Here is a 14,457-nt window from a genome sequence, read left to right on the forward strand (position 1 = left end):
GGAAAGTCCAAGGGAGGTTGGACCCAGGTGGGGACAGTGAAAGAGACCGGATTCTAGAAATGTTGACTCTTGAACAACACGAGAGTTGGTTGAAAACACATGTATATCTTTTGACTCCCCAAGAGCTTAACTTACGAAGAGCCTCCTGTGGACCAGAAGCCTTCTTGATAATATAAACAGCTGAATAGCACATATTTTGTGTATTCAATTATTGCAACAAAGTAGTGTATTCTTATGATGAAATAAGCTACAGAAAAGACAGCCTTCTTAAGAAACCATAAGGAAAATACGTTTACAGTCTTGTACTGTTATTTATGGGAAAAATCTGCGTGTAAGTGAGCCTGAGCACATCAGACCCGTGTTGTTCAAAGGTCAACCGTGGGTTTTTTTTTTTAAGTTATTTATTTATTTATTTTGAGAGAGAGAGAGAGACAGAGAATGAATGCAGGCGGGGGAGGGGCAGAGAGAGAGAGAGGGAGAGAGAGCATCCCAAGCAGGCTCTGTGCTATCAACGCAGAGCCCGACACGGGGCTCGATCTCACAAACTGTGAGATCATGACCTGAGCCACATGATCAAGAGTCGGTCACTCAACCGACTGAGCCACCCAGGCGCCCCAAGGGTCACCTGTATTTTGAAGGTGGAGGCATAGGATTCGTCAGTGGATTGGAGAGTTTCGTGTGATTCCTGTGCAGATTTGACAAGAGCAAATCGCCTAGCTTAGCACGGCGCCTCGTACCCAGTAAGGGCTCAGTAAGTGTCCGTTGTGCTTAATATTATCATTGGTGTTTCTTGGAGCTCGCTGATGCCCTTTTCTTCCCTGTGGGTAAACTGAGGCCGACCTCCAGTTTAGGTGGACTCCACAGCAGTGCCTGGAGACCCCATCGAGGGGAGGACCTTGGGGACGGAGGCCCTCTAGGTTGCCACCTTGTGGTCCCTGTGCCATGACCAGCAGAGGGCAGCAGAACCCCACAGAAGGCCTCACTGGCCGGGCCGAGCCGGTCCCACAGAGCTGGCCAGGGAAAGGGTGTCAAGACCAGCCCAGGATTCATTCGCTGAACTTTACCGAGTACCTACCGTATGCCCAGGCCCATGCCAGGCTGTGCCCTTCGAAAGCACTGCAGTGACAGCGAGGACACAGCCTGGTCCAAGCACCTTCAGTCCTGAGTCCATCATCCGCACAAGATGAGAGCGGGCCTTCCGGGTTATTGGGAGGGAAGGGGTAGGAAAGAGCCCCCAGAGGGGAGGCCAGTTTGGGTTTGCGTCCTGGCCCTGCCTCTTAACTGCCCCGTGCCGTGTGACCTCAGGCAAATGACTCAGCCCCTGAGTCGAGTCTCCCGTTCACCTCTGTGCCATGACATGGGGGTGGCATCCCGCTAGCCCCCTCTCGCCACCCTGCCCGGCGTTGTTCTGAAGGTGGGTACAATAAGAGGGTGCACAGTGACGTGGCCAACTGTGACGTGTGCCACCGAGAGGGGCTGGGTGGCCGTTTCCAGCATCATTGGAACCAAATACCTACGTCTCCTGAGGCTGGGAGCTTCTGGAATTTGGACTCCAGGGCCCTCCGCCAGTGAGAAGGGAGTGAACTTGGGCCGTGCGGCCTGGTGAGCGTCGTCTCATCTCTCGGTTCCACTCTCCTGCTCACCTGTCCAATGGCGATGGTGGCAGGCCCACCCGCAGAGTTTGTGCAGAGGGAACCGAGCAGCGCCCGGGAGTCCCATGGCGCCGTGCGCTCGGGCCTCGTAGCCATTATGAGCGGTACTGACCCAGTCTGTATAGGCCGAGTCACCCGTGTTTCCTGTGTTCCTGTTCCCTGAAAAGAGGGGGGCATTAAGCAGTGCGGGCCCCTGCCCCGCCTCCCGCCAAGGTGAGAAGCAGGAGTTTGCCAAGAGAGAGCACCCCATCCATCGGTGGAGTGAGCCGAACAGGCGGTGTGCGGGCTTCTGGAGGCTCAGTGGGGGAGGGTACGGGCTTCCCCGGCTGCAGATGCCCCCTGAGCCCACCATGTCTCCCGGCAGGAGAGACCTTCCTTCCCTACTACACCGGCCGGGCCATCGACGGCATCGTCATCCAGAAGAGCATGGAGCAGTTCAGCACGGCTGTCATTGTCATGTGCCTGCTGGCTATCGGCAGGTAGCCTGCTCTCACCCCCACGCCCTGCCCTCTAGGACCGCAGCAGGGGAGGGAGGTCAGGGGCCAGCGCCTGAAAGGGCTGTGCCCTGGTGGGCCGGTCACCGTGGTAACCAACAGCCAAACTGGCTTCGAACCACCTCCTCTTGTCCCTAAAATTGGCTTCGGTCCCTGAGGGTTCCCCTTTCGCCCTCCCTGGCTATTCTCCAAGTGCCCTTCTGGAAGGAAGAGGGGTCTGACTGGCAAAGCCAGTGAACACAGTCCCCTCACAGCCCTCACCTTGGGGGACTCCAGGCAGGGAACAGGGGAGACCGTGCGGTGGCAGCAGCCCTGGAAAGGGGCTCGCTTGAGGTTGGGTCCCTCCCTGCCTCCCCCCTGCAGAGTGGCCCTCGCCTGCCAGCAGCGGGAGGGGGCAGCTGGGTTATGGTTGCTGGTTGTCGCAAGGACGTCGTGCTATGTATAACATCTCTTATCTGCAATTAGCTCATTTGCCGCAGGTATTCGGGGAGGCATTTTTACACTCATATTTGCCAGACTGAACATTCGCCTTCGAAACCGTCTGTTCCGCTCGCTGGTGTCTCAGGAGATGAGCTTCTTTGACGAGAATCGCACAGGTTGGTCCTCCTGCGGCCTGGGGTAACCTCGGCGGCCTGGGGCCCAGCCAGGGTGGGCTGGCCTCCCGTGGAGGGATTAAATGGCTGGCTTTTCCTGCTATCCTGTTCGGGATAGAAACACCCCCGGGGGCCCTGCCTGAGGCCGGGAAGCTGGCCTGCTGGCTGAAGTTTTGGTATGAGCTGTGGCCACTGCAGGGGGACCCTGGCCAGGCCACTCCTGCAGGAGCCAAGGCCTTGCCTTCCACTGTTCTCTGGGAAGCACCAGGGCGGTGGCCCGAGAGGCTCAGCTCCAAGGGGACGAGAGGGTTGGGGTGCGGGACAGAACAGGCAAGGCAGTAATAGTATCCGGCCTAGATCCCAGGCTCTGAGATAGAACAGCCTGGGTGCAAGCCCTGGTTCCACCACTCGCTAACTTAACCTCTGAGCCTCTGTTTCCCCATCTCTAAAATGGGGACAATGGTAGGAGCTACCACGGGCTTGCTGTGAAGCTCTTGGCCCGGCAAGTGCTCAAAGTTTCTCCTCCCCACCAGCCCAGATTATTATTTCTGTCCCCTCTGCCAGTGACAGGGAGGAGATACGGGCTTGGTTCTGGCTCAGTCAGGGACAAGCCACGTGGCACCAAGTGACCCTTTCCCTTTCTGAGCCTCGGCTGCCTCCTCTGTACCGTGGGATGTGACGTCACAAGATGCTCGCGAGGAGGGCTGGGCTCAGAGCAGCCCTCCGGGGGGTGTCTTCTCTTCCCTCCCGTCCCCACCCAGAAGGTGGGGGACTCCTGAGCTCCCTGGTGCCTGTCGTGGAAACCCCCCAGTGTCTCCTGCCCCCACCCGCAGTGGGCCCGTTGCCACGGTGGGGACTGAGCCTGCCTGTGTTCCAGGGGACCTCATCTCCCGCCTCACCTCCGACACCACCATGGTCAGCGACCTGGTCTCCCAGAACATCAACATCTTCCTGCGGAACACGGTCAAGGTCACAGGCGTGGTGGTCTTCATGTTCAGCCTCTCGTGGCAGCTGTCCTTGGTCACTTTCATGGGCTTCCCCATCATCATGATGGTGTCCGACATTTATGGCAAGTACTACAAGGTAGGTCCCGCCTGCTTCCCGCTGGGGTCTGTGAGCCGCTCCGGAGGGAGGGAGGCGTCCCAGGAGGGGCTCGGGGGCACCACCGGGGGCTGGCGAAGGACTCAGCCTGAGCGGGTGCGCTCCGTACATTCATTCACTGTGCGTTCACTCATTCAAGGAGTACAGGCCCCAGGATGCATCAGTGAGACAGAAAAACTTCTGCCCTCAAGGGGTTTATGTTCTTGCGGAAGACGCAGACGATAGCAACAATAATAATAGCAACAATGTGTAATATGATGCAAGATGGTGAGTGCTAAGGAGGAAGAGAGAGAGAGAGAGAGAGAGAGATGGGGAACTCTGGGGGGGCTGCCCTTTTAAATCGATCTTTCTGGGGCGCCTGGGCGGCTCCATCGGCGAAGCGTCCAACTGAGGCTTAGGTCACGATCTCACGGTTCTTGAGTTCGAGCCCCACGTTAGGATCCGTGCTGACGGCTCAGAGCCTGGATGGAGCCCGCTTCGGATTCTGTGTCGCCCTCTCTCTCTCTGACCCTCCCCCACTCGTACTCTGTTCCTGTGTCTCTCCCTCTCTCAAAAATGAATAAACGTTAAAAAACATGTTTAATTGGTCTTTCTGAGGAGGTGACATTCGAGGAAAGAGGTGGACAGCTCGGGGAAGCGTGTTCAGAGCTGGTGCAAAGGCCTTGCGATGGGACGTGCCCGTATGTCTGAGGAGCCTCAGGGAGGCGGGTGATGCCAGGGCTTGAGCAAGGGAGGTGATGAGGGTCGGGCTGTGGGCCTTTGTGAGAACTTTGGTTGACGCTCTGAGCGCAGCGGGTGCTGGCTTTCTGCAGAGGGTATGTTCGTTCGTGTAGGGGAGGCTCAGGCCCCGCGAGGGCGGCCCTCAGCCACCACGCAGCTGTGGGTGGCTGCAGCCACTTCTGGCCACTCCTTGGTGCAGCCTCCGCCAGGAAGGTTGGCCCGCGAACTAGACCCCCACCTCACCCTCCTCCTGCTCCCCACACTGATGGGTGCTCCAGAGCCAGAAGGGACTGAGGCCGGGGTTAGACAGGCGCGAGCGGCTTTCCCCGGTGACCCAGGCCGGAGCGACAGGCTTTGACACGTGATTGGCTCAGCATCCCAGGCTCATTAGAACCTTTGGTGCCCGTGACCTTAGGCCAGCCCCAAAATACATCCACTCCCCACAACCATCGCGTCGCCTCCTGGCAGAGTCGACTGCCCGGGAGGGCCCTCTCCCCCATGGTTCCGGATCACGGGTCTCTCCGAGTAGAGAAAGTAAATATATGAGTTGGAACTGGTGCCATTTCCCTTCCTCTGCTCCCGCCCCACCCTTCCTGCCTTCCTGCCAGCCCCTGGGACGGGGCAGGAAGCCCAGAGCCTCCCCCCATCTGCCCGTGCACACCTCAGGCCCCGCCAGCAAGTTCTGTTGGGTGGGGCTAAAGGAAGCTCAACGTAGGCCTCCTCCTTGTACCTCACAGTGTTGAATGCAGCCACTGAGTCATCGCCACAAGCTACATGTGCACTGTCCACAGCCAGACATGACTCAGGGCATGGCATGGCTCCACCCAAGATGCCACAACACACTGCATGCTTCCAACGGCCTCGTGGGACATGCCCCTGCACGATCCTAGCCTGGCCTCTCCAGCAGCCTTCCTCTATGGCTTGACGATATAAGCATCTTACCTACTACAGGGCCTGAACAGCTCTGCCCAGGGACTGCTTCCAGAACTCTGGTGGGCAGTAGTTGGGTAGTCCTACACTTGGGACTACCTCTCAGCTATCCATACCCAGTCATATATACAACGCAGGCGGATTTCACAGCCTTCTGCCACCATCTAGAACTCAGCTAGGAGTTCTGGAATCTCTGTGCCAACCCTCAGGCTCTACCATAATTTAGTGTATGTTGATAATATAAACAGCACCCCCTTCATAGTTGGTGTTTCTTGGATAGTGTACAACCTGAACAACCATCCAGAGCATCCCTGTCTTACACTAGCACAGGATCAGGTGTTGAGGCTCCTTTTCTGAGAGGATTACCAAAAACTGAGCCTGTGATGGTGAATAACCTCCATTTGGTCCTGGAGATGACTTAATAATCAGCTCCCCATCCCTCAGGAGCTGGAACCTCAGGACCTCATCCCAAGAACCCAGCTGGAGTCTATTCTCTGAGCCTGTCAAATCGAGCTAGAAGGAGAAGGGAGACAGTGGGGATCTCGGTCTTATCCTTTTGTCCCTGGAACTCCCTGCATAGGCCTGGCACCAACTAAGGGTAGGAAAAACCCAGAGAGGCGTAGAGGCTGTTGGATGGTAAGACTGTCTGTTTGGGGGTCTCCTCCTTCTTGTCCCCACTCCTGCCCATAGAGGCTCTCCAAAGAGGTCCAGAACGCCCTGGCGAGGGCCAGCAGCACGGCCGAGGAGACCATTAGCGCCATGAAGACAGTGCGGAGCTTTGCCAACGAGGAGGAGGAGGCCGAGGTGTACTCGAGGAAGCTGCAGCAGGTGTACAAGCTGAACAGGAAGGAGGCGGCAGCTTACACGTACTACGTCTGGGGCAGTGGGGTATGTGGGGCAGGTCCGACTGTCGGTGGGGGTGGGGGATGGGACACCAAGATGGGGAGATCCCTCCGTCAGGGCGCGAGCCTGGGGCCCTGCGTCTCCGTGTCGGGCTGGTTGCCCTTGGCTTCGCTCTGTCCCACCTTTCTTTCTGCTGGTCCCTGGGGCAGATCTTTCTGGAAAAGAATGCAGCCTCCCAGTAGATGTCTTCACAGAGCATCTCCTCATTCCCTCTCACCTGGGCATGGGCTTGCTAGGGAACATCCTCGCCCAGGAAGGGAGTCACCCCGAGGCCACTGGGACCCAACCGAGGCTGCCGTCTGGCAGGTCCTAGGTCACAACCCCACAGCCCCCCACTGGAGTGTCTGACCTACCCTGGGGGTGAGTCACGGCCCCTCCCTGGAGGACGGGGAGCTCTTGGAGCCCGTTGCTGTCCGTTGGCCACATCTGGGAGGGAGGTGGGCACAGCGGGGGTAGGTATGAGGAGGGTTTGGAGTTTAGCGGGGAGAAGGAGTGTGATCCCAGGGCACAGGGCAGGCTGCCCAGCCAGAGAGGAGAAGGGGCCCAGAAATCCAGCTCAGCTAGCCAAGCCGCCCAGCCATCTGCCCGCCGACAGGGATGCCTTTTGCCCCCTGCACAAAGGTGCTGACCTAGCTCTAACCCAGCTGGGGGTTCGGGGCGGGGAGAGGCAGAGAGCAACCCTGGCCTGTCATGGGTGTTCGGGTTCCGCTCCTGTCCCACCTGCCAGGCGCTGGAGGTGGAGGGAGACAAGAGCGTCCCGGACGCAGCCCCTCCTTCAGGGAAGCCGGTGGGGCGAGGAGACACATCCCATCGTCCCCCTCCGTCTGGCTTGCTGTGCGACCTCAGCCAGCCGACCGAACCTCCCTGAGCCACGCACTTTGCAGCGAGGAGGAAGACACAGCTCCCGCTTGGCCTGGCTGAGGCGCTTGGGCTGCGTGTGCGGGCCAGGGCCTTACAAAGGAGGCCTTGTTCTCTGCCAGGCCTGCGGCTCCCTCCGGCTGGGGGCCTTCGCAGGGAAGAAGTCCGGGGCCCGGGAGCGGGAGGGCACGTGTGACAGCCGGCCACCAGCGTGTGGGAGGACACCCCCGCCCGGCCGGAGTCTCGGTCTGTGGCTGGGGGGAGGGGGGGAGGGAATGGGGGGCGTGGGGGGGCCTGAGCCGAGACCCCTGTGACCCGGGCCCCCTTGCCCTCTGCCCGCAGCTCACCCTCCTGGTAGTCCAGGTCAGTATCCTCTACTACGGGGGCCACCTCGTCATCTCCGGGCAGATGACCAGCGGCAACCTCATCTCCTTCATCATCTACGAGTTTGTCCTGGGAGACTGTATGGAGGTGAGGCGCCGGCTTGGGGAGGGGGTCCTGGGGAGCGGGAGGGATGCGGCAGAGGGGTCTGAATGGGGGAGGGAATGCTCCAGGTGACGGACAGATGGGGTATTTCTCAGTAGGTGGGGGGGAGAACATAATACCAAGCATGACAATAATACTACCAAGTGGCAGCAGCTGTGTTTGTTGAGCAAAATGACAGGGACAAAGGTCACTTCAGGAAAGGCTCCTAAGAACACCGTGAGGGGTCCCCAGTTCTCAGAAAAAGAAGCGAAGGCTCAGAGAGGTTAAGTGACTTGCCCACCGCGTTTGCGGGGGGACCAGGTTCGAAGCCAGATGGGTCTGACTTTATTTTAACCCACTTTGTGATTTTTTTTATTTATTTATTTTTGAGAGAGAGAGAAGGAGCACAAGTGTGGGAGGGGCAGGGAGAGAAGTACAGAGTATGAAGCAGGCTCTGAGCTGTCAGCGCAGAGCCCGACGCGGGGCTCGAACCCCCGAACCGTGAGATCGTGACCTGAGCCAAGTCGGATGCCCAATCAACTGAGCCACCCAGGCGCCCCTGTTTTAACCCACTTTAAAGAGTAGGCACCACAGGGCGCCTGGGTGGCTCAGCTGCTTAGGCATCTGACTCTTGATTTCGGCTCAGGTCATGAGCTCACGGTTCATGAGTTGGAGCCCCGCGTCAGGCTCTGTGCTAACAGCAGAGCCTGCTTGGGATTCTCTCTCTCCCTTTCTCTCTGCCCCTCAAATCCCCTCAAAATAAATAAACTTAAAAAAAAAAAAAGAGTAGCACCACAGAACAAACAGGGGTTGTTTTAGATTCCCTTAATTTGGGTTCCCCCAGGAGCAGACCCTGAGACAGGGAGCTGGGGTGCTCACGTCCCAGCGCCCGTTGGTCACTGCTGAAGGATGCTTGGAGTAGGGGCGTTAATCCCCTGGCACCAAGGGTGGGCCTTTGTGTCCTCCACTGATAAAGCTGGGGGCGTGCATGGGGGAGAGGGTGTTAGCCTCTGCAGGAGATGACACTTTGCATTGGCGACAGTCATACCTGTATGTCATTTGACACAGCAATTCTGCCTCTGGGAACCCCGGGCTGCAGAAACACCCACACCAGTGGCCAAAGGTGTGTGGACACTGAGTGAACAAAGCATTGCTTCTAATAGTGAAAACTTAAAGCCTCCTCCAACGCCCACCGGTCAGGGATTGGGCCAATAGGGCCCGTCTGTGTTCCAGAAGCAGTATGCCTGCACTAGAAAAACTAGGCAACAGCCACAGAAATGGGGTGCCTCTGTGTGTATTAGTATGGAAAGGACCCCGAGACCTAGCGTGAAGTGAAAAGGCGAATCCCAAAGCAACAGGAAGGGTCTGATCCCCCTGGCGTAGTTTTTAAATCTCAGAATTATTTATCATATATGTGCGTGTGTTTGGAAATGCCCGGAGGAAGGACTGGAAGGATACAGGACGCGGCTACCCAGGGCTGTGGGAGGAGGTGTGGAGGACCGTGGCCATGTAACGCTTGTATCTTAATAGGAATGATAATATCTTGATATTCGTGATAACGGTCCCAGCTGTGCTGTATTTTTTAAGTTTATTTGAGAGAGAGAGAGAGAGACAGAGAGAGAGGAGATGGAGAGAGAGACAATCCCAAGCAGGCTCCACACTACAGCGCAGAGCCCGATGCGGGGCTGAGATCGTCACCACCTGAGCCAAAACCGAGAGTCAGACACCGACTGAGCCCCAGGTGGCCCCCACCCCCACCCCCCTGCAGCTGTGCTGTGTTGAGGGCCTACCAAGTGCCGAACAGTGTTTCCATGGAACAATGATGCTGGTACTAAGGTCACTCCCGCTTCCCCAACCAGGACACCCAGTCCTAGCACAGAAGGGCCTGAACTCAGGAACCAGCCGTGCCTGGGTTCAAGTCCCACCTCTGCCACTTCCCAGCCGTGTGACGCGGAGGAAGTTACATGAACTCTCTGTGCCTCCGTTTCCCCAACAGCAAAAAGGAAATAATGATAGAACCTACCTCGTAACATATACAAAGTGTTTGATGAAGTGAGTCATCATTCTTACTCACATTTATACGGTGTATATTTTTACGCGAGGAGAACGTATAGCAGAAAGTAAGTTTTTAAAACCGAAATTTGAAAAAAAATGCTGTGGCAGCCGAGAGGGGAAGGTTCGATTCCTGTCCTGCCACATCTGGCTGGTTCAGTTAACTTCCCTGCCCTTCCGTTTCCTCCTCTGGGGGGTGATAATGCCCCTGTGCAGGATGGTTAGCTAGAATGGCCCCAAGGCACTGGTTCCAATGTGTTCTGACAAAAGGCATTGGTATTTTTTGTTACTGCCCTTGTTTTTCATTATTGTCGTTATCTGCTGGACTAGTGGGGGGCCCCAGCAGCATCCTGCATCCCCCAGAACTGCTGCTATGGTCTCCACTCTCCCGCACCCCCTTCATCTCTGTGGCACCCTGGCGGGGGGGAGGGCTCCCAGCATTGGGGTGTCAGCGGGACAGGAACATGTGTCTCCTCCGCCCACAGTCCGTGGGCTCTGTCTACAGCGGCCTGATGCAGGGAGTGGGGGCCGCCGAGAAGGTGTTCGAGTTCATTGACCGGCAGCCAACCATGGCGCATGATGGCAACTTGGCCCCTGACCACCTGGAGGGCCGGGTGGACTTTGAGAATGTGACCTTCACCTACCGCACTCGGCCCCACACCCAAGTCCTGCAGGTGAGAAGGGTGCTCGAGGCCCTCCCAGATCGCCCCCTCCTTCATCCCGTGTCTTGCGCACCTCCTAGAAGCCAGGCCATGGCAGTGTAGCCGGGATTGCGTAAGGCAGAGTCCTTGTCCTGGAATTTGGGCTGTAGTCAGGGAAGGCAGATCACTGACAGAGGAGTCCAAATAGTAAGTGCTAGGAAGGCAACAAATCAGGGTGGTGTGACAGGGGCCGTCTACAGGGATGGTGTTAACAGTCAAGGAGGGCTTCTCGGAGGAGAGGACATTTGGGCTGGATCCTGAACAGGGAGAGGAGGCACCCAGGGAGTAGAAATGAGCATAAAGTTACTGCCAGATCCTAGAAAGGAGAGCATTCCGGGGGCTGGCAGTGTCCAGCCCAAAGGGGCATGAGCGGGTGGGGAAGGGTGCCTGCCTGTGTCCGAGGCTGGAGCTTCAGAGCCCGTGGCCCCACACCGTGCTCTGTGCTACGTGTCCTTGCAGAATGTCTCCTTCAGCCTGTCCCCAGGAAAGGTGACCGCGCTCGTGGGGCCCTCGGGCAGTGGGAAGAGTTCCTGTGTCAACATCCTGGAGAACTTCTACCCTCTGGAGGGGGGCTGCGTGCTGCTGGACGGGAAGCCCGTCAGCGCCTATGACCACAAGTATCTGCACCGAGTGGTAGGTGGAAGGGCCTTTGTTTGCCTCTGTGCGCTTTCTTTTTCTGGCTTCACCCTCATGAGCCGCAACAGAGATGCAGAGAAGAGTGTTGTAGGTAAACGTACAGCTCAGGGACCGCCACCCCGGTCAAGAGAAGGAACATTCCAGCACTCCTGCACCTCGTGTGTCCCTTCTCTTCCCCCTGGAGGCCACGTCTCCCTGACTTTTATGATCGTCTCCTTCTTTAGTCTTACCATCTCTTGGTGCCTCTCAAACAGCAGAGCTGCGTTTTGCCCACTTTTGAACTTGATCTGGCTGGAATCCTAAAGCATGCATTCATCGCATCTTGCTTCTTCCACTCAGCAGTTGTCTGTGAATCATCCAGGTTGAGGCTCTGGTTGTAGTTCATTCATTTTCGTTGCTGAATCTAAGGCATCTCTAGTACTTAACCGAGGCTGTTCCTGACCATACAGTTTTTGGCAATCATTTCAGAGAAGGTTCCTCAACACCTGGGCCTGTGCTGGCATAAAAGCAGGGATGCCCTGGATGGTTGTTCGGGTTGCATACAATACGAGAAACACCAACTATGAAGAAGGCACCATTGCATCATCCACATACATTATAGGAGAGCCTGAGGGTTGGCACAGGGATTCCAGAACTCCCAGACAAGTTCTAGATGGTGGCAGAAGCCATAGATTGTGAATTGTGATTATTTGCCCGCCCGTCTGCTTATAACCAGGGGGTAGATGGCTGAGCAGTGGTCTCAGGTGTATAAGGACAAGGCTGCTGCCCACCAGAGTTCCGGAAGCGGCCCTTAGGCAGAGCTGTCAAGGCTTTGCAACAGCTGATACGCTCAGACACATACTATTCTTAGACTGTTAATATTGTCCTGCTTTTTGGCCAGTGGGTGAGTGCACGTGTGGAGGTGTTTCACCGCGGTCTCTTGCATTTTACTGATGACTAAACATATCAAGTACTTTTCCATATGGCTCACTACTTGGATTTCCTCTTTTGTGAACCCCTTCTCTTTAGTTTAAATTAATTTTTTTTCGATTTTCGTAAACCCAAAACAGTAAAATTCAACAATCTAACCACATTCCCATATATTCAGAGAATTTTGTAACTAAGACCTAAGAGTTCCCCTCCGCCTCACTTTTTAAAATTCCACCCCATGGTGGTGACTGCTATTAGCGGTTTAGTAAATATCCTTTCTAACCTGTTTCCTATCTTTATATAAATATATTGATATATAAAGGCACACATATAAGTTTTTTTTTAACAAAAACAGAATCATACTCGGTATGTGTATCTGTATATGTGTATATACAGATATACACACGTATATATACAAATTTGATTTTATGGATACACTGTGATTAGTAGCCAATTCCCAATTTAAGAAATTGATTTTTTTCTCTGTTTACAATGTTGCAGTGATACCCTCCATACTCATTCCTAAAACTGGAATCGGGGGACAACAGCTTCTTTAAAGTATTCTCTTTGGAGGGACGGGGTACCGGGGAGGTCTTTATGGCCCGGGGGCCTGCTGTGGCCTCTTGTCTTCTGACGTGAACAGACTTACATTCTACACTCTCTTTCCCAGCGAGCTGTCTTGGAGGTCAGGGAACTCGGCTTAGCCCCAGGCAGCTAGCTTAGTGGGCCCCAGATTTTTGGTCGGGGGAGCTGAGGTTTTGTACAGAAAGTGGACTCTTGTTTTGGAAGAAGAGAGGCAGCTGATGTTAGCAGCCAGGCACAGGCCCTGATCAGATTTCAGACCCAAGACCCCTGGCGTCAGGCAGGCCTGGGGCTGGCAAGGTTCCCAGTGACAGCTGGATGGATGAGCTCCAGGCCTCTCATGCCCCATCCTTTCTCCTGCACAGATCTCCCTGGTGAGCCAGGAGCCAGTGCTATTTGCCCGCTCTATCACGGACAACATCTCCTACGGCCTGTCCACCGTGCCCTTCGAGATGGTGGTGGAGGCTGCACAGAAGGCAAATGCCCACGGCTTCATCATGGAGCTCCAGGACGGCTACAACACAGGTACAGCCCAGGAGCATCACCTCCGCTGTGCCTGAAGGTCTACCTTCAGGGATGCAACCCTCTGAGTTGAGCATTGCCCTCTGCCAGCTGCTCTTTATTATTTCAGGTGAAATTCACTTAACCCTTTGAAAGTGAGCACTTCAGTGGTGTTTAAGGACATTCACAGTAACAGGCAACAACCATCACCTCTGTTGAGTTTTAAAAGATTATTATTTTAGGGGTGCCTGCGTGACTCAGTCGGTTGAGCATCCAACTCTTGATTTCAGCTCAGATCATGGTCCCGGGTTGAGGGATCAAGCCCCACATCAGGCTCCATGCTCAGCATGGAGCTTAAGATTCTCTCTCTCTCTCTCTCTCCCTTTCTCTCTCTCTGCCCTTGTCCCCTACATGCATGCATTCTCTCTCTGTCTCTCAAATTAAAAATAAACAGGGGCTCCTGGGTGGCTCAGTCATTAAGCATCTGACTTTGGCTCAGGCCATGATGTCATGGTTCATGAATTCAAGTCCCACTTGAACTCAGGTGAGCCCGAGCTCCACTTCGGGTAAAACACAAGCCCTGCATCAAATGAGCCCCACTCTGTCTCTCTCTCTCTCTCTGCACCTCCTGGGATTCTCTCTCTCCCTGCCCCTCGCTCACTTGCACTCTCTGTCTCTCAAAAAAACAATTAGAATATAAATAAGTAAAGCATTATTTAAAATAATATATGTATTATATGGGGCGCCTGGGTGGCTCAGTCGGTTAAGCGGCCGACTCCGGCTCGGGTCATGATCTCGCGGTCTGTGAGTTCAAGCCCCGCGTCGGGCCATGTGCTGACAGCTTGGAGCCTGGAACCTGTTTCAGATTCTGTGTCTTCCTCTCTCTGACCCTCCCCCATTCATGCTCTGTCTCTCTCTGTCTCAAAAAATAAATAAGCGTTAAAAAAAAAATTAAAAAAAAGATATATGTATTATATTAATGACAACTTAATTTTATGTTAATAAATTAATATTTTAATATAACAGATTTAGCAATATTGATTTATATTATATATTTTATTGTGTTTAATATACTTAAAAATTTTAACCCTTGTAAAGGGGCTATTCACATGGTTCAGAACTAAAAATATATACATATAATGATACATAATGAAAAGTTTTATTCTATCCCTGTCTCTACCCCTTTTTCCTCCTGTCCCAACAAAGCCTCTTTCATGAGCTTCTTACGTGTACTTTTGGAGTTTCTTTATGCAAATGTGGATGTATATTTTATTTTTATTTTATTTATTTATTTTTTGAGAGAGAGAGAGCATGCTAGGGAGGGGGCAGAGAGAGAGGGAGACATGGAATCCGAAGCAGG

The 14,457-nt window shown here is 54.7% G+C and overlaps 1 protein-coding gene across 4 annotated transcripts in view; it reads left to right on the plus strand.

Moving 5' to 3' along the window:
- The window catches only part of ABCB9 (ATP binding cassette subfamily B member 9), a 44,253-nt gene that overhangs the window by 16,559 nt on the left and 13,237 nt on the right, over positions 1-14,457 (plus strand). For all 4 annotated transcript variants that reach the window (XM_045457873.1, XM_045457875.1, XM_045457874.1 and 1 more), the window contains exons 3-10: positions 2,017-2,131; positions 2,612-2,742; positions 3,617-3,822; positions 6,181-6,378; positions 7,594-7,722; positions 10,254-10,442; positions 10,929-11,102; positions 12,962-13,121. In XM_045457873.1, coding sequence (XP_045313829.1) covers positions 2,017-2,131; positions 2,612-2,742; positions 3,617-3,822; positions 6,181-6,378; positions 7,594-7,722; positions 10,254-10,442; positions 10,929-11,102; positions 12,962-13,121 — 1,302 coding nt within the window. The remainder of the gene's footprint in view (positions 1-2,016; positions 2,132-2,611; positions 2,743-3,616; positions 3,823-6,180; positions 6,379-7,593; positions 7,723-10,253; positions 10,443-10,928; positions 11,103-12,961; positions 13,122-14,457) is intronic.

Source organism: Leopardus geoffroyi, chromosome D3, assembly GCF_018350155.1.
Source record: "Leopardus geoffroyi isolate Oge1 chromosome D3, O.geoffroyi_Oge1_pat1.0, whole genome shotgun sequence".
Taxonomy (NCBI): domain Eukaryota; kingdom Metazoa; phylum Chordata; class Mammalia; order Carnivora; family Felidae; genus Leopardus; species Leopardus geoffroyi.